Source organism: Oxyura jamaicensis, chromosome 6 (assembly GCF_011077185.1).
Source record: "Oxyura jamaicensis isolate SHBP4307 breed ruddy duck chromosome 6, BPBGC_Ojam_1.0, whole genome shotgun sequence".
In the NCBI taxonomy this organism is placed as follows: domain Eukaryota; kingdom Metazoa; phylum Chordata; class Aves; order Anseriformes; family Anatidae; genus Oxyura; species Oxyura jamaicensis.
This window is the reverse complement of record NC_048898.1, coordinates 1,629,990-1,649,747: the sequence shown is the minus strand read 5'-3', so window position 1 is coordinate 1,649,747 and position 19,758 is coordinate 1,629,990. Positions and strand designations below refer to the sequence as shown.

At 42.2% G+C, this 19,758-nt stretch overlaps 1 protein-coding gene across 12 annotated transcripts in view; it reads left to right on the top strand.

Annotated features, from left to right (window-relative positions):
- PCDH15 (protocadherin related 15) overlaps window positions 1-19,758 on the top strand; it is a 721,430-nt gene that overhangs the window by 385,137 nt on the left and 316,535 nt on the right. For 9 of the 12 annotated variants that reach the window (XM_035329710.1, XM_035329709.1, XM_035329711.1 and 6 more), the window contains 2 exons: window positions 12,450-12,464; window positions 13,142-13,207. In XM_035329710.1, the coding sequence (XP_035185601.1) occupies window positions 12,450-12,464; window positions 13,142-13,207 (81 nt within the window). The remainder of the gene's footprint in view (window positions 1-12,449; window positions 12,465-13,141; window positions 13,208-19,758) is intronic. The other 3 variants (XM_035329721.1, XM_035329717.1, XM_035329716.1) reach the window with 1 other exon arrangement.

The following is a 19,758-nucleotide window of genomic DNA, read 5'->3' as shown; positions in this document are numbered from 1 at the left end:
ACTTGGTCTTTTTCTGCTGCTAAAGAGGTGGTGATTAACAGGTGATGAGAGTCTCTGCTGGCTAATGACAGCCTGGGTGCTCAAAGGAATGGTGATGGAGGCTACTGTACTTACTGTACTTTATTTGTCTTCAAATTGCTCAGTACACAAACCGCCAAGGAAGCCAGAGGCTTACAGGCATGGTCCCTGCACAGTTCTGTAGAACCGCTGAACCCCTTGTCTGGCAATTAAAATAGTTAGGAGCACACTGCCAAGGCAAGATAAACAGTGAATGGCTTCAGATGATCAACTGTTTTCTTAGTTACACAGTAATAGACTTGCAATGACACGGATTCTTAACCCCCCCTTCCCCCCATGTTAAATCATTTTCTGTTAACATAAAAAATCATACTTCGTAATAAAGCACATAGCTGTGTTCAGCTGTTTTTCTAACAGCCCTTGTGGGTACAACCTTTCTATAATTAAGTACGAGAGGTATGAGGAAATGTCTTATCTGCTTGTTCTTCCAGTACTTGGATGGCTTGGGATTTATTTTCAATTGTGCATCTCGCTAATACAAAATTAATCAAGCTCTCAGTTACAGTCCGCCTGGGTATGGAGTAGAAGCTGAGTACTTCTGTGTTGCTGTGCCGATACTCTATCAGCGTCTGCTTGTTAGATAAAATCAAAAAAAAAAAAAGGGGGGGGGGGGGGGGGCTCAAATGGACTGAGGAGGGGAATAGTCTTTGGCATTACTGGATGCTAAGAATGCATTTGAAGCCTACAGAAATATCTGTGCAGTCGCTGTATCATCTTCAGGGTTCTCTTAAGTGCTGTCTCTTAGGTGAAACCTTACGGGAAGAATTTGAAAGCTCCCTGTATCCTTATATTTCCAGCTGTAGAAATGGAGCCGAGTCCAGCTTGAAGGCATCATTTCCGTCCTCCTGTTTATGGGCCTCTATGTAGTCTGTTTTCAGATGATTATTATATTTCTGCAATTTAAGAAAAAAGCATGCCCTCTTTTCTGCTCTTCCTTGCTGATGTAAAACTTGCCTGAATACGCACCTAGGTTGGACTGACTTAGCAAGTCCACCTACTAATACTTGTCCTTTTTGGTAAAATGCCATTTAAATATCCGTGTATATGTATTTATTTGGAGAGGAAAGAGGAATTGCTGATGGGATGATGCTGATACCCCTTGAGCACCTCTAGTTTTTCACGGGGTCTGAAACACTGAGAAGAATGTATGAGAATATCAATTTCTGTTTCTGCTATCAAATATCTTTTTGGAGTTCTTATTTCAAATTTTGATAGTCTTTGCAGCAAGAAGTTGTACTTCTGCATTTTATGTCATTACCTGTACTAATTATTAGCACTGGTCGTAGTTCATTTGTTAACTGTTATTTCTTTGGGGTTTGGCATCTCAGGAAGCACAAATGTACCAACGTTGTGCTTGTTTTAGCAAAAGGTAATGTTTTCCACTCTCCTCACGTCTCCCAGAGGGTAGTGGAAGACGGAGATTTTGATGGTAACTGGTGTGTCCTATAAGACGTTTCTTTTTAAAAATATTTTCTAGGTAGGTAAAAATTCAGAAGTAAATATTTTGAGGGCTTGGAGTCACATTGCAAGTGATAAGAAATGTCTTTTCCAATATAGGGGAAATATCCTGACTTTGTTTTCTTGCACGTTAGCTGTTGTTTGATGATAAAGGTTTCAGACAGCCCGTATACCATGCTTTGACTTCATTCTCACTGGCATTAGAAAACAAAAAGCCATACTTCCTGAAGTGCATGAGTTTCGGGAAGAGGTCTTTCAGAGCTCAGAGATGCCATGCATTGGTGTTGTGGGCGCTGTGTCTTGGGGGTGCTTGGACGCTCAGGGAATCCTCTGCAAGCGGGTGTGGGTGTCTGCTGAGGGGTGGGCTCATGCGGGCCTTTAGTCTCATCCCATTACTCTTTTGTTGCGGCTCGTCTACAGCAGAGAGGCCTAGAGCCTTAAATTCATTGAAATAAATTTTACGTTAGTTCAAAGACAAAACAAGGTTTGTCTTTTTATGACAAAGTATGAGGAAAATATTGCAAAAGGAAGAGATGCTACAGAAACATTCCTTCAGTTCAGAACATAAGGTCATTAAGTAGATGCTTCATGCTTCATGTAAGAGGCTTCAGTTATACCTTCGTGGGTTTTGTATATTAAAAAAAAACTGTTTCTAAAACACATTTTGAAGAAAGGATCAGCTTTTCACAAACTTTGTATCCCCTCCGCCCTGCATTTTTCAGGCAAATCATGTTTTGACCTAGGAAATGTATTGTGAATTTACCTGCAAGTTTAAATAATAAACTGCAGGACTGGGAGAACACGTCGTATAAGAAAGAAGTACAATTACCTCTGTATATGGAAAAAGTTTATTTATAAATTAAGAATGCATCAGTTTTTGCTTAAGAAAATTGGTAGAAGTGTGCATTTAACCAGAAGAAAAACAAATAACATTTTGTAGCTATTCAACGTGAAAGCCCTTATTGCTTTTGTAATTAACTTGGGTGCAGGCTGTTTAGACCCAGGCTGGCACTGGTGCGTTGAAAGCAGTTCAGACTTCCATTACTGAATTCTTTGGACCATGATTTATTGAGCAGGTACTTCAAAGGACGACTCTTTCTGCGAAGCCTTATTACTTGGTATTTTTCATAGATGAGGAACGTGCAAGTGGACAGGACTGTCAGTCAGATGGCAGGTAGGAGTTGCATGGCGTCTTAAAGATGCCTTTGCCTTTTTTCAGTACAGTCTGCAACTTCAGAGCCTGCTTTTGGCTCTCCACTCCCTGCCTTTTCACCCAAGGTGGGAGGCAGTGTTTTCCAGATCGTTGGCTAATAGCATTTTGCACAGGTGAACATGTTTCAGCATTGTCTGTGCAAAGTGTGGTAACTTCATGAAGTCACAGGAACTTGATTACAAGTAAAAAGTTGATTTACATGCTATTTCCTGAGTCTTCTCAGTACACATACTTGGAAATACGCTTTAAAAACCTTCAGGCTGCAACCTTTTTAGGGCCTGCTGATTTTTTTGTCACTAATGTTAGATACATCCTCTCCTATTTTGAATTATCTGAAGCTTTCTGGTTTGGGGACCAAAGCACAATGTCTGCCTTCAAGACCTTGTTCACTGATAATTAAATCATCGTTTAGTTGAGACATACCATCTCTAAATGTGATGCCCTCCGGTCAGTCATGCAGAGGGTTGTTTGCAGGCAGGTTTGGGCTCACTTTGGCACGAGCGAGATGATCCTAGGGAGTTCCGTGGCCATAGGACCCAGCAGCTCGTCCCCACAGCACAGAGCTGTGTTTGCCGTGATTTAGTGCAAAAGGAGGAAACTGGCACCATGCTGCTCATCAAATTCAGCTGCTGAAGTCTGCTTTGGCTGGCTGTTGGGTGAGTGCTGAAGGAGCTGGAAGGGGAAGGTGCCTTCAGGGAAGGAGGGCGCAGCAGGGCACTGCTCTGCCGAGCAGCACAGCGGCGTCCTCTCCTTCTGGCACTGCTGCGTGGTGCCTTGATTACATCGCAGGAAGATGTTGATCAACACGGAGTTCGTTACAGATGTCACAAGGAAGATATTTATAGGCACAAGATGTAAATGTTCACAGAATTGCTAGTTAATGGCCCGAAACACAAACAATCCTGGGAGCGGAGCTTGGCTTGCGCAGCCTGCTTTCAGCAGAGGTAGGCAGTGGGTTACCTGCCCTGGCTGGGTCTTTTTTTCCTTAAATCTTTAAAATACAAAGGGAGTTTGAGACTTCCCATTAATACATTTTTTTCTAGTGTATTTTATAACATGCTGCTTTTTAAAGAGCATTGCTGAGACCATGATCTCGTAATAACACAATTCAGTGGTATTCACAGATGGTAATACTCAAAAAAAATTTCATCATCTTTAAAAATGAGAATATCCCTTTGTGTATAGAAACATTTCACAGTGTTTTTTTTTCTGAACTTCACTTTAATCTTCCTATTCACGCTTCTTTCCTTTGTCCCAGCTAATCCCACAAAGTTCTGTGGAAGATACAAACTTGAGATTTCTGTGTCTGCTGTGTACAAAAAGAGTACTGCACTGAACGGGGGAGAAACTGCTCAGGGAACGATGAGAAACCCAATAACTCAACGCGATTTCTGTGTTGATGACCTTGATGCTGGTCCTGAAGTCTGAAAGTCACAAAGAAACCATTTAGGAAAATGGGACAGCTGGGTGTTCTTAGCTCACTTACAGGCAGACTTTAGCTGTTCTCTGTCGTGTTAAGGGGTGTAGCCAATTAACCATCATGGGTCTGGTCGGATTCAGGGCACTGAACTATCACAGTCACAGATCCACCAGTAACGCATTAACCGATACGGGGTCTGGTTGGATTCAGAGCACTGCACTACCACGGTCACGGATTCACCAGTAACATATAACCGCCCTTACTCTAGTTGCATTCAATGAGAACTGTCACAGCTAGGAACAATGCCGTTAAGTGCAGTTTATTACAGCAACAGGTACGCAGGTTCTTTGGCTTGCTGGCGATAGTTACTGTCTGCAAAAGCAAGTTAGCATGCATGAACTACACAGGTGTGCAGCCTGGAAATTAACGCATTAAAAGGCACAAAGACTCTATAGAGATTTCTAAGTTTCCACAGAGACACACAGCATAGCCAAGTGTTCAAATCTCACCCAAAGGCATCCCAATGGGAGGGAAGAGAGGCTCAGCCTGCCGACTGATCCCAGGAGTCAGGAGGTCCTTGGGATGATGTATTCCTTTGGGATGGTATCTTCCCTGACATCCCCTCTCTCTTAGGCCAATTTATATTATTTTCTATCTTTTAGGTGGAGCTTGAGTGACTCTAGTCAAGCATATCTTAGTTATGATTGGTGAAAAGTTTTCCCGTCTCTGTTTAAAGTAATAGGCTCTGAGAAATTCAGAGCACGTGCTCAGTGAGGGGTGGTTGCACCTTGGAGGTGGGTAGCTTTTGGGATGGAGGTGTGTTTTGGTATTATGATATTATAGTTAATGTATTAATATATATAGTTAATATATTAAAAGTACACTACAGTACAGAATTTGTCAAAACATGAGAAGTTGTCGGCTCAGGGTAGCAAAAAGTGTGGCTTATCGTTCTTGGTGTGCACAAGAACAAACGAGTCCCCACCTGGCCACAGAGCCTAGCCGTGGTGTCTGCTCTCCACTCTACGCTCCGTGCTGTTCCTTAGGGCCAGCACACCAGGTTCCCCCAGCGCGATAGCATCTAAGGTTGGAAGCCTAGGGAATGCTCAGGTAATGCAGCTACACCCTACCCTGAAAGCCTCTTCAATGCTGTTTTCTTTAAAATGTGAATATTAGTTTTATTTTCCTAGTTACTTTAGGCAATTACACCACAGCCCCTCTCCCATGTTTCAGTTTATTAAATGCTCTTCCTGTTTTACTTGCACATAAAGAAGTTTCATCGACAGTACAGGCTTCCACCTGCTTTTTCTGATTTGCTCGCACTAGTATTTTGTCTGCTTTTATACAGTATCAAAAGCTGATGCAGCTTTAAAACTTGTTTGTGGTATCTGGATTCAGTTTAATCTAAATAGTAAATATTTTGTCACTCTCCTGTATGCGATTGTCTTAAGTGCATCAGTCGTAATAGAGAAAATGGAATTTCAGAAATACTGAAAACAGTGAAATTTTACTGCTCGGTGGACAGCCATGGTTAAAAGAAGGTTGAGTCAACTTTTAAAATTTTAGCGTGTCTGAAGATGTTACAGCTCTTCTTGATTCACCCAGTGCATTTTCACGGTCTTAAAAATTACGTTTGGTTAATAGCAGTTGTAGGTGCTACTTGGCATAGCATCATGTTTTCTGTGTTTTACAGTGTTTGGAGGAACAAGTATGATTTTTAAAAGGCTCTGTCAACTCCAGAAGTGCTTGTAAAATGGATGTTGTTTCGATCTGAAAGAATATTGCTCAAAAGATCAATGCTACTGCATTTTGTAAAGCAGTAAAAATAAAATACCAATACATAGCACTTGCAGGGCAATTTTCATGTATAAAACCCTTTATAGGTATTATATCTGTATGAAAATGTTTGAAGAATGGAGAAATAAAGCTTCCAAATAAGTCAGCTGTTGGGGTTGCGTATTCTGTATGAGAACATTTTTTTCTGAGGCTATGTGAACAAGAACTCAGAATAATACTCGGATTTACGTCCTTTTTTGTGCTTTATTATCTGTCAGCTTGCCTTTTCTTCTGCTAAAAAACAAACCCAAATGAGTCTACAGTCAGATTTGAGCATTTGGATCGTCTTTCACCTGAGTATTTGAATCTGAGCTGTGAATTTTACAGTAGCGCTTAGCTGAGCCATTAATTTGCAGTCTGAATCAAAGCACAGAAACTCAGTGTAATTTTTAGAAGTATCACAAACGCGTTTGAATCAAACTCAAGTTTGCTGTTGTTCCTTCCCAGCTCCAACAATTAGAGATGTCTATCAGGAAGAGCTCAAAATAGTCTGTGAAAGCCCTTCTTATGCTATTTTCAATACAGAGCAATTGCAGCACAAGCCTGCTAATGTAAAGGTTATGCCAAGCTTATCCTAAATTGCACAGCTGTACTTCTGAATTCAGCTACACAGGAAACAAGACAGGACATTTTCTCCTTAAATTGGGTTGCTTAGTTACTCGGATAGCTTAAATGTATGGTTCTATGTAGCTTTTTATTAGCAGCCGTGTTCTGTAAATCGAGGTGTTTAGAGAGACCCTTTCATGGCTTTTTCCTGTGAGCGTTCCCTGCTGAAAGAGCAGTGGAAGTGCAAACCGTGGAGGTGTAAGTATGAGGTTTTTCAACGGACTGTGTGCTTAATGAGCAATTTGGGCGTTGCTGAGAATGAAGTACATCTGTGAGCAGAATGCATGGTTCAGAAGATTTAAGTGTGAAGCGTTGCGACCTCAGCCAGTGCCACAGATGCTTAGAATTTCATTTCTTTTATTTCCTCCATCTCTGTTGTAAGAAAACAAACAAAATACAGAGAACACACCATGACTTTCCCTGCATGTCACAAACCCCCAGAGCTCTGCTGGGGATTTCTGCACAGCCACGGGCTTGGGGTTTCAGGGAGTTCAGTGATACTCTGGTGTGTGAACCACTGGGCTCTCTAGAAGCAGACTCGGTCAGCAGGCCCTGCCATCTGCAGCCACCTCAGTGGCTCCCAACCAGCCCTCGTGGCACTTTCTGTTCTGGCGAGGTTTTAATGAATCCATTAGTGCAGTGTTTCAGCTTTCTTCCGTAGTATGTCTTTTGTATGGCACGTGCAGGGCTCCCTGTAATTTCCAGCCAGTGATCAGGCAGATACCACACATCTAGTTTTTCATTAGTACAGTCTTGTTAGTTTGTTATTTAATATGGCTGTAGTAGTGACGCTGATTCAGGCTTGAGGACTGGACTTCAGTGTTGTGTTCTTGGAATATTGCTTGTGCGTTGTGCTTGCAGATAGGGTAGGAGCTTTTCCTGCTGAAAGAACGTAACTTTATTCGGTGTATCACAGTTATCAGGCCTTAATTCTGTTCTTTGAGTTCAACACTTGATAGGAAGCTGTTTTATGGTACATAACACCTTTCAAAATGTTGTCCACGTGGATTAAACGTACGTGCTAATTATTGGCTAACTGTTCAGTCTAATGTTCCAGACGTCATTTGTGCAGCAGAAGTGCCTGACAGCCCAACATGCGGTACGTGTATGGTGAGGTGTTCTGAGGCAGGTACTGGATGGATACTGGAAAGCACCAGAGCTTTCTACAGCCTTTGATGGCGTTTAGAGTCTGGTCTTTTGTTCCAGTGACAGAGAATGAAAATACTGTCTTCTGTTCTGCCACCAAACAGAATAATTTCCGTCCACAGTTACTGAGTAGAACTTCATTAAATAAGGTCTTTCAAAGCAGGCTGCAAATCGGCTAGGATTGAGTCAGTCTTCTGAGACTGTCTGTGGTTGTATGTCCTGTGACTGTTTTATATATATATATATAAAAATCTAGTTACATCTGAATATTTGAAAGCAAAATTGAATACAGAATAAAATGTAAAATAATGTGGAGTACTAATTGGGTATTTTTGAAACAGCTGGAGGAAGAGGCAGTGATTAGCAAATTGAAGTGGATGTTTTTCCAGCTTTAATTTCAGGAGCGCCTGGGAGGAGATGAGTTATCTCGGGGAATAACATCCCCAGGAAGGCTCGGGCGGGCTGCTCCTCCCGCGGCCGGTGCTGCTCTCCCTGCAGGCTGCTCCCTTGGGGCAGGGGGACTCCCCTGGCCTTGAGACTGCCTTCGTGAAGCTCTCTTTGAGTGCTGGGGTGTCACTGGAAACACCCAGCCCCTCTAGTAAATGCCGTAGGAGATTGCATTTTGGTTATAGTCACTGAAATTTGTAGGAAGGCTTTTTGTGGGGCAAGCCGTTTTCATTCCTGAACTTCCACACTGGCAGTGTGATGGCAGGCCTTGCAGTCGTGATCTAACGATTGCAGCAGCCAACTTCAGGCACAGTTCCCAGTAATTTAAATGTTTTGTTTAGCTTGAATTTAGAGGTCTGAGAAGCATCAGTGTGTATTTGGATGGGGATTGGATGGGGCGGCTCTCCCGTGGCGGAGGACAGGATTATTCGGGTTGCCGGCTCGTGCTGTTTGACCTTGCTGAGCATCTTACCTAGAGCCATGATTGAGGGATTCCTCTGAGCCATCTCATTAAAAATAATTAGAAATTAAAGTAATGATAATGAGCTATCAGAAACCAAACAGATCTAAGCCACGTAACTGTTCCATGAAGAGTTTGTTAAATGGATTTTGAGTTTGCTCCCAAGGAGGCAGGCGCTTTGTCTGCCTTTGCTTTGATCGTGTAATGGTGAAGCAAAAACACTAGTTAGAGAGAGCAGTGAAGTTAATGACAGGAACAGAAATGCTTTCCTGCAGGCTTTCAGGAAAGCCTTCATAGCTTGTTTCACTTGCCTGATGGCTACTGCCTTTCCTGTGATGCGCCTGGCTGGGAGGACCCTGCTGCATCGTGAGTACGTTCCCCAGCGCTGCTGCTTAGACAAGAAGTACGATTATATTGGGACAACCAGAGGTAAGGAAGCTCATTTAGAATACAGCCTTTTCTGCTGTTTTTAAGTGAGCTCAATTCAGCATGATTTGACTTCCGTGACCACTCCATTATGCCTGGGAATTTCAAGGACAAGTGGCTTTTTGTTGAGAGCAGAGAACAAATACGTGGAGAGCAAACAGACGGTGCTTCAGCATCGCACTTCTGCAGGCGCTTCTGGCGGAGTGGAGGTGCCTTGAGAAACAGCCTCTGCTGCACGGGGCTGATGGGCAAGGGCCTCTGTGGAAGAAACCCCATGATGGAGAGAAACTCTTCTGTCTCAGCTATTGCACTAGTCTAATAAACATTTTTTTTGTTGTTAGCTATGTAAGCATCAGTTATAATCATCTGCAGCATGGATCAGAAGTGTTGAAAATGTCTCACAGGTTTATATGGAGGCCCATAATCAAATATAAGGCACTTCAAAACAAAGCAAACAACAACAAAAAGAAACAGAAAAAAGCGGTATGTAAACATTTCCTTGGTAAGTCAGCTTTGGTGCTGCAATTATCTGTGCTTGTTTCTGTTGAATAAAGCAATCTATTACTGGTGAAGCAATTTATATAAAACTCAAGAGGAACTGAAACTCCTAATATTGCTGAGAACCATTTCATGTAATCCCTTTCGTAAGAAAATTAGGGTAGATTTTGAAAATGTTGAACTTTTTTTTCTTTCTTTCTTTTTTTTTTTTTTTTCCTACTGTCTCTGTGGGAAGGTGTGTTCCAGGGTCTGCTGTGCTCACACCTGCACCGAGCCAAGGACAACTTCTGCACTCAGGGAGCAGCAGGGGTGAAGGGGGCACAGCCAGGACGGCTGGCACAGGCTTCAGCCCAAAGCCGTTTGTCGTGTACCCGGTGTTTTCCACAAGACCCTTCTGGTGGGTGCTGATAAAACTCAGTACCTGAGCTTGCTGACTGTGTATGGCAAGAAAATAAACGTACTGCCCATGTATTTAAAACATGGGGCTCGTCTTTAAAGGCTGAAGTTGAATTTGTTTGCCTTGGAATTGGAAATTTATGTAACGCTGCAATTTTAGCTTTATCTGTTCGGTGTATGATGATGAATGCGAAACTAAGCAAGTCTAAGGCATTATTAGGCTGTCTTTGGTGGAAGTGGAGGGGTGGGAGACATCCTAAAACGCAGTCTGATATTTGGTTAGTACTGGTGTGGTTGAAATAACATAAATGATCATCTATACTGTTATCTGGGCAACAAAGTCGCATTGGATGAGATTTTTTTTTTAATTGGTGCCATCACTGTGATCTTCAGCTAGAATTTCTTCTACGCATCCTGATTTTTTTCCTTCCCCAGCTGTAGAATTAGTTTTTGCTATTTCTCTAATCTCTTCTTTTGATTGAAATTTATCTCATGATAAATTGAATTGCTTCGCCTGCTCCCACTTGCAGTAATTCCTCTGCAAATCACCAAACTCCACTGTACAGTGTACCTTTTCTCCCAGATTTTTTTTAATCCAGATTTCAGCGCCGATTATTCATTTTAATCAAAGCAATTACGTGGCGTGTTTACGATTCTGAAAATCTTGATGCATTTGGTGGAACGCCAATCCCATGAAAAGGCTGCTGTGGCATGGCTGATCTGTAATTTCAATACTTGGCTTAGTAAGAATTCAGCCCGAGGCTGTGGGGGTTGTGAACCCTGATCTGGGTGACATTTCCTCAGAGGCACCCAGCAAGGAGCAAACGCCAGTGCAGAAATAGAGACAATGGGGAAAAGCTCATTTGGCTTTACAAAAAGTCGTGATCGTTCTTTTGGTAAGGAATATGTAATATTCGGGGTTAAAAATCATTCCTGCTTTGGATTTCTATGTGGTTATGTGTTCGATGATGGCTCTTGGGTGACAAGTGGCAGACCCTTCCCGAAAACAGCCTTGGTATGTTTGTGTCGGTGGGCTTTTAGCACTCACAGAGTTTGCTGAAGGGTTGTTCTGGTAGCCAAACCATAAAGGTCTTGAAAATTATAACAAATATGTAACAGATATCTCTGAGAAGGTTAGGGTTGTATCGGTTATGGTCCTGTTATTTTTATAGCATCCAGCGAAAAGAATAAAAGCAGGAAAAATTCTGTGTTTCATGTGGATATGCAAACGGTTCTTATCTTTGCACAGACGTGCTGCTAGCAATGCAAGCTGTAATGACATGGAAGGTGAATTTTGTTGAGGTGGTCTGTTTCCTCTGTTAATGCCTTAAAAAAAAAGAACTATAAACAAATACGTAACTTTTACGTATCAAGCTGGGGCACATAAGAATAAAAAGAGAGCATTTGCTCAGTGAACAAGTGTACGTAGATTTCTTAGGACAGCCAACGAGGCAGCACGTGAAAGCACCAGCAGTGTCACAGCTGAACAGCTGGGAGCCTGCATGCCCACACCAGCTCTCCGCCTTTCATCTTCGCAGAAAGGTTTGCCTCTGTGCCTTTTGGAAAACCCAAACAGCGGTGGTTAGATGGTGACGGTGCTATCGTTGGTAATAATTCAGGTGGTGTTCAGGCTGCTCATAAATATTAAAGTCTCAAAGACGCGTGCTGTCAGTCGTGGTGCCCTCGCTGTTGAGCAGTTTGGTCTTGCAGCTGCGCTCGTCAGCTGAATAGCAAAGCTGTCGGTGCAAGAAGTCATCGTGCCATGGGGATGCCCTTCGGGGGCCTCACCTGAAGAGACATCTGGATAAACGCTGCACTGTTCTCACCTTCCTTCATAGGTTCGGTCTGTGCTGGGGCACTTGCAGCCTGTAATTAGCAGCTGTGCGATTCTATCGAAGTCAGTGAGTGTGTCACTTCTCCTGCAGGCTGGGAAATTGTGTTTTACCTCACCTTGCTGCTGCATTTAATTCACAGATGATTTTCTGTTGGGGTATTGTATAAAGTGTTTAGACCTCTCAAAAAATCCAGTGCTGCTTTCCCTGGGTCGGTACAAAGCGCTGTGTAGCTGCCTTCGTGGCCTGGCCCCTGCGAGGAGAACAAAGTTCTCCGTGCTGAAAGGGCAAGGAGAAATGTTTTCCCTTATCGTGTTGTTTTAGTGGTACTGTGAGGCCCTTTAAAAATGAGAAGCACCTCTTAATTAACTTTTTTTTTTTTTTTTTTTCCCTATTGAGGTTGAAGTGGTAATATTTTTCTTCTGTTTAATATAGAAAACCAAATTGTTTGCAAAATCCACTTATTACAAGTAGAATACATGCTTCTGAATATTCTACACCTGTACCTTTGCTAGTTCTGCATGTACTGCTTTGTCTTTGAAGCTATCGTTTCTGTAAAGCAACAAAATCTTACTTATTTTCTTTCATTATTCTGCTCTGCTTCCATTGATGCCTCTAAACTTTTGACTCCAGACTGGCAATACGAGGGTAAGATGGCACAATGAAACTTCCTGAACATTGCTTGTCTGTTCTTAATTTTTGTTTTCCTTTGAATGTTATTAAAACTCTGTTCACTTCCTTTAATTAAATCTTTTTGTTGCAATTAAATTCAAATTATGTTTGTTTCTGCTGTGAAGCTTTAATTATGATTTATATGTTTTAATTATTCCTTTTTTTTTATTATTTGGGATAAATTACGGTCCTATTATATCTGTCCTGAGGGACTCTGCTTCACTGTGGTCCCTGGTAGCATCTCCAGAGCAAGACATGGACGTGTCCTAGTGTAGCCAGCAATCTGTGTTTTGGGTATGTGGCAAGAATTGGGTGCGCGTAGTCATGACACGGGAAGGAAAGCTCCCCTGAGAGAGAACGCAGCAAAGCATATTAAGCTTACACTGTTTAATTGTTAGTTTTAGATATGGATCAGCATCTGAGACTTTAAATCCTCCATCATCAGGTTCTCCTTCACTTTAAAAAGTTTATTTAAATAACGGATAAATTGAGAGGTCAGATTTTGATCCATCACGCTTCAGTGATGCTTGTCTTCAGTATGCTGAATATGCTGACTTGTTTTGAAAAATAAACAACCCACCAAACAAACAAACAAACAAAAACCCAAGGTCTTTCTCTGGAATCAGAAATAACTTCTTTTTTTATCTTTATAGATTGCAAATTGGCCAGAACAGGTCCTCCAGCCACAATAGTTCCTATCGATGAAGAGAGTCGTAACGGTGAGTGCATCTCTGTTCTCCGGGACGCCCCTTTGAGCTCCCCACGGTCGCTGGTCAGGGTGTGGAGGCTCCCAGCTGCTTCTCTGAAGCCTGGGATTACCATTAATGTTGTCGTCTTCTGGGTTTCCCATGCAGCTTTTAGAAGGTTCCTTGTTATTTTCAGTCTAATCTTTGGTAACGGATACCTCTGAAGCAGCAGAACTTGTTTACAGGCACTCATGTAAACTCCGAAAGAAAAATGAATTCTAGTTATTTTATTCAGTTGTCAAACCACACACCTCTCTCATTTTTGATCTTTGGTCTCAACATTCCTGTAATGCAGCATACTGTAACGTGATGATGTGTTTGTGCCCTGTTCGTGTCACATTCTACAGGTGGCTGTTACTCTTTGATATTACTACTTTTCACTAATTTTTATTCAGTATTTTTTTTTCCTTTTTTATTGTTTTTAATCTAGTCAGGCACAGTTGAGTGCAGCAGGTATGGTTAACCTTTGTCACACATGGGTGCAATGAAATGCTGAACCAAGTCTGGGTCATGCTGGTGAAACCTCTCTGCTGTTAGCCCTGGGCAAGCTGCTTGGTATTGGAGTTGCTCTCATTCCAACAGATAAAAATGTGCAGGTTTTCCTGGAGACAGAAACAAAGAGAAAATGATGTCAGCAATGTTTAATACACCTGTATGCTGAGTAACCCAGTTTGTACTGGAGAGGCTTTTAGCATCAGTCTTCTTCCTTTGTGCTGATTTTGCTTGCAGTCATCAGTCATGTCTGCCGAAACTAAGAAATGATGGCCGTAGCAAAATGAAATTCTGCTGGTAATTGTGTTCGTGGACTGAGCGGGATTCTTATTTTTCCTTTTTCCACGTGTAATCTGAATGCCATAAAAGTAATTTACATAGTGCAATATTAATTTTAGTAGAGGCAATATCATGTTTGTGTCATGCTTGTATAAAGTGGAAAAAAAGTCTTAGAGCATTTAGATGGCCGTTTAATTGTAGAACTTGTGTGTGAAATCTGCAATGCAGTTCTAGTACGTTATGATGAACATAGGTGCACGTTAACTAAGTAGTTCAGGGGTCAGCAATCGATGTCTTTTTCATCTTTTTTCCAGTTTTGCACTATAAAAGTAGTCATGGGATTTGACGCTTGCAAATTAACTGTATCTGTGCCACCTTGCTGGGAAGGTGTCGAGTACTCTTGCTTACACAAAGGCTGTACTGGCACTTTTTCTGATGTTCTAGCAGCACTTGAGTTGCGTATGTGAGTAATGGTGGGAAGAATAGTGTAAAAAAAAAAAGGAGGAAATGAAAGGTTGAGTGTAGTCACTCAAAGCATGAATAAAAACGTGGAGAAATAAAAGTTTGCGTCCCTCTAATTGGTAGTTGTTTCTCAGCTGGACTTTGTTTCTCAGCTTTTGAATATTTGAGTCAGTGCTTCCTAAATATTTAATATTTCTACTCGAATATAACTGGCCCTACAAGACGGATTGTTGAATAGGATACGGTGTGGAGAGGTGTGTTTTTCCTAAAAGCTTTGCTTGTCTCTGCAATGATTTAATGTATCTATTTCGCTGCGAATTCCTATGAGCCATTAATTCCCCATTAAAGAAGTCAAATGGGAAGCAGAAACTTCAGTTCGCATTGCAGATAATGGAAGCGACACACCTCATCTGTAAGCCACAATATGCATTAAATAAATGGATCTCCTGAGAAGCCAGCTCCTGAATTGAAATGCCCTTATTGTTTAGCTGTCTTTGTTGAAGGGGTAAGTTGTGTCCTCCCCTCCTGTCATGTGTGGCTGAGATTAATGAAGGTTGAATATACCTGATAGCAGTGTAGAGGCTCAGCTGGCAAGTCAGCGTGACCACTTCCTTACTTCATATTAAATGATTCTTTTCCATAAGTCTCGCTTAAGCTGGCGGTAGGTATTTTAAAACAGACAGGCCCAGCAAAGGGTGCGGTGTTGCTACCAGCAGCTTGTTTTCTGGCTCGGAGTGCACCCCTCCAGATGTCCTAGGGTTCAGCGGGAGTGCTGTCGCTCGCTGCAATCCAGCGTGGATCCACGCCGAACGAAGGGTATGCTTGGAACCGAGTGCGTGCGAGCACACGTGTATCGAGGAGTTAGGGACTGTCGGGCAGTAGCGTGTGACAGTGACCGATGGGGTAATAAGTGCAAGCAGCAGGCTGAGAGCTGAGGCATCCCGTCAGTTTAGTGTGTTTGACAAGCAGGAGTGTATCTGGGGACCGGTAAAAATCCCAGGAGTGGTGAACTTCACATTTCTTGAGGTATTAATGATTTTTTTTTCTCACTTTTCCTTCATTTAAATGAATGGGTTATAGTACTTGCTGGTCTTAAAAGCAAAATTAAATGCTTCTAGATGCATGGGGGTTTCTTATGTTCGTCTATTAATATATTTTTTTCCTTTACTGAATTGGAGACTTTGAAACATTTTAGGCTTTATTCTAGAAATTGAGAATATCGCATGGACAAACGTCAGCAGTGTTAACACAGCTTTGTAGAGGGCAGCTGTACTGAGTAATTTAAGATGTCTTGTTGCATTTTGTAAAATGTTCAGAGGGCTGGAGCATCACTGGGGGAGCTGGGGGTGTTCAGCCTGGAGAAGACCAGGAGACCTCCCAGCAGCCTGCCCATGCCTGAAGGGGGCTGCAGGAAAGCTGGGGAGGGACTCTGTGAGGGGGTGTAGGGATAAGGCAAGGGGGAATGGCTTTGAACTAAAAGAGGGGAGGGTTAGGTTAGATAGGAGGAAGAAATTCTTCCCTCTGAGGGTGGTGAGGCCCTGGCCAGGGCTGCTAAGAGGGGCTGTGGCTCACTTCAGAAGGCGGCATTAAGCTGGCTTTTGCCACCTGTAGCTTCCAGCGTAGTGGTAGCTGGAGTTCCAGCGGAATTGTGCTGCTGCTGTGTATGGAGGTAGGCAACCTGCAGAATGGTGATCCGAAGCAGTAAATAGGAAGCACCAATTCAGGTGTACTCCTGGGTAGTTTAGAGCTTCTGAATTGTTTCTTTGGGCCGATAGCTGTGTAAAACCCAAATACTGTTTCTGGCTCTGGGACTGTTGCTTAAGCAGCAGCGGAGGCTACCTTACAGTGACGGTGAACAGCTGAGAGTTCCTCGTACTTGAGACTTAGGTGTTTGGATTTTTGTTGCTGTAACTGCACCCCAAAAAGAACCATGTGTGCTTTTTTCCCCTAAGGTGGGTTTAGTTAAGTTACCTACTAGCCAGTATCCTAGCCAGATGCCAGCACAGAAATCAGGATAACTTAGATGAGTTTCACCCAAATGTGAAGAGCAAAGTAGATGGTGTCTTGATAATGCATTCACGACAAAGCCTCTGTAGCCATAACGATCGTGTTTGTCTTCTTGCCTGTCCTAGGTAACTCAGTGAACATTCTTCTGTTTTGTTCTTTTTCTTCCTTTATACTCTTGAGACGATATAGAGTATTAATGGATGTTGGACATTTGCTGCAGATTACCTGTGCTTTTCTCTCTGTACTTGCGTCTCTGCAGTCTCACTGGGGATTTTGGTATTTGTCCAAATGTAGGTAAGGGCAGGAACGAGTCTCACGGGCAGTGCAGGGTTTGATAGCGTTTGAGTGGCTCTTCATCTTCCCACTGTTTGGGTAGGGGTCTTCTGTCAGCCTGGCTTCCTGGGGAGGCGGAGGATGCGTGATCACTCCACAGGCAAGTCCCCATCAATAACACCCTGCAGAGGGGCACTAAGTGGCAAGTGGGGCACAAATGTGCAGAGGAACACAGACTATGGTTGGTTTCTTTGTTTTTCTGCTACTGTAGGACCAATTTATTTTCAGTATGTAATGTTGGAAGAATGGACTTGATTACTGAAGCGCTTTGACAATAAGTCTGAAAATTTCCACGGTATAGCAAAGTATTTTTGTTTTTCAGGGACAACTGTCAGGGAGTGAAGAAAATGTTTCTAGAGGCATAAAATATCTAGCCTCTCTTCTGAGAAAGGCTTCAAGTGTACTAATACATTTCCTATGGACTGTGTGAAGGCTTCTAAGCTGCCATTATTTAATGAAATTTTCAGTGACAACTGGTATGGGCTGGAACTGAACTAATGAGCCTTAAAGAGTAAGGGTCCTGCTGTCCATCCCCACATATGTCGATTCCACTCTGACTGCCATGAGCCATTTTGGCTACAGGGAGAAATGGATGCAGTGAAATAAGGTTTTGTGGTTAAAAGCAACTGTGTTGAAAATAACATTTCTTAAGAGCTACAACTTCATGGTCTTTTCCTGCCTTTCCCTTCTGTTTCAGAAAAAGGATGAATTAAGGAGTTGAAGGTTGAGAAAGTTCTTTCTTCAGCATCTTAGTATCTTCCCATACATCTTTCTTACAGAAGCGATATCTTTGACATTATTGCTATTTCAAAATTTCTTTCCTGAGAATTTTTTGGTTCTGCAGATGAATTTTAAACATGCCAGCAAGGCTATGTAACTGGATCAAAATACCATTTAAAGGGATTTTGCTTTTTTAACATGAAAGTCTACGGTGAGTCATATGCTTGGGTTGTTTAAACCAAGCATGTTTTTTCAGCAAATGCTCAAATTCATTTTTGAGAGGTGTTTTTTTGTGCTACATCCAAAGAGCTGCTGAGTTAGAATTAGTGGTGCTAAAATACACAGAGATTCATCTCAGCTTTTGGCCCTGTAAAAGGTGTAGCAGGGAGAGCAGGCTGAGATGAGACGTGGCAGATGTACAGAGGAGCTGAACGTGCTTGTGTCTGTAGTATGTTCCCATCACTCTTAACATGTGTATGGTGAATCTACAAACCAGCCTAAAAATAGAAGACAGTTCTGTAAAATTTTGCAGCATCTAAGTAAAAGCTCACGTGTATTTTGCGTACTAACATTAGAATTGCAGGATCACAGCACAGTTTGGGTTGGAAGGGCCCTTAAAGTGCCCCCAGCCTCCTGCCATGGGCAGGGCCCCCTGCCCCCAGCCCAGGATGGGCTGAGGACAGGCTTGTGTACTCAGCACCTGAGCAAGACCTAAAGCTATTCCGTGAGGATTAACAGGACGGAAATAGGGCAGAGCTTTCAGCTGCAGCTCTGGGTTTCTTGCGGCAGGAGGGAAGACTTGATTTTCTTTTAAGCTGTACAGATGCTAGCACGTTGCATAGAGATGTTAGAATCTATCAAGTTACATATTCCTATAAGTTATGATTTACTGTCTTAGCAAGCCTCTGGATCTTCAACTTGAAAACAAGGTGTTTTCAGCTATTTCCTATTGTTTAAGAGGGAGCTTTATGTATCATGAAGAAAAAATTAGAGTTTGCTTTCCTATTTCAGGTGATTTTGAGAAAAGGTAGTCTCTCAAGTCTGGGATGTGTGGGAATGGGGAAGGGTCCAAGCTGAAATCTACTGTAATTTTTAATTGGTTTTCTTAGTTAACCCGTAAAGTTAATTTGCAGACTCTTTGCGTTTAACTTTCAGTTAGCGAGCAATTTCTTGGTAACAATTAACCATTACATTTTTATAATAGATGAAAATCAAGTGATGAGCATATATGTTATCGCTCATGTGAAATGTTTCCAGAGAGAAACTACTTCAGTTGATTTCTAATCTACATTTTGTCTATATGCATACGTGTCCACACATAATTTTTGCTCAAATCTACAGACAATTGTAAAGCTTTATAAAGTCTTTGTGAGCATTTTTTCCAACTGTTGAAAGCATTCATTTTCAAATATATCATCACCAAACTGGAGTCTGGTTTCCATAGCACTGGAAACATGGTATGCCATTTATACATATGGTAAAGGGTAAGTTAAGTTATTGCAGCCAATAAATAGAACTTTGAATGAATTATTACCTTGCAGAGCAAGGGACAGAAGAGCTCAATCAACTTTGCTTCTAAACTATCAGCTTGTCTTCAGTTGTAAAAGTAATAGTTCTTACTGCACAGATAGTGAGTGCAATATTCTCCGATCACAAGGGTAAATCTGCATTCCTCGGTAAGTCTACATGCCTGTCTGCCAAGGGTGTAGGGGTAGCACTTAGCTGCTGATACAGTCTAGATGACTAATAAGATTGTAGAGTTGGGCATCAGCAGTATTTTGCTGAATTCTTCTGTGCTGCAGCTGTTCATTAATACTTGGTCTGTGTTAGATTATCTAGCAATACCAATTTGAGCTGGATCAGGCCCAGGAACATAATAGCATTTTGTCAAACATGCGGTATGGAGTTTATTCTGGCTTTATGTTTTTATATAGAAAGAAAGGTGATACATTAAATGTAATGCGACCTGCCACATTAAATAATGCCTGTCAGAAAGAGTTACCCTTGTGCAATGTTGTGAACAAATCCTAACAAGATGGGTGGATTTGACTTGTTTGTGCTGTGTGGCTGCAGTGCTGGGGCTGCTCCTATAGGCTGAAGACTGAATCTACCGTGCTGCAGAGTGCTAGGCAGAGTGACTCCTTCCCTCTGTGGCTGTGGTGGTATGGGCCGATGGTCAGGCCACCCAAAGGAAGCCCACAGCTTGATGTGGACAGCATTGACCAGTGCTG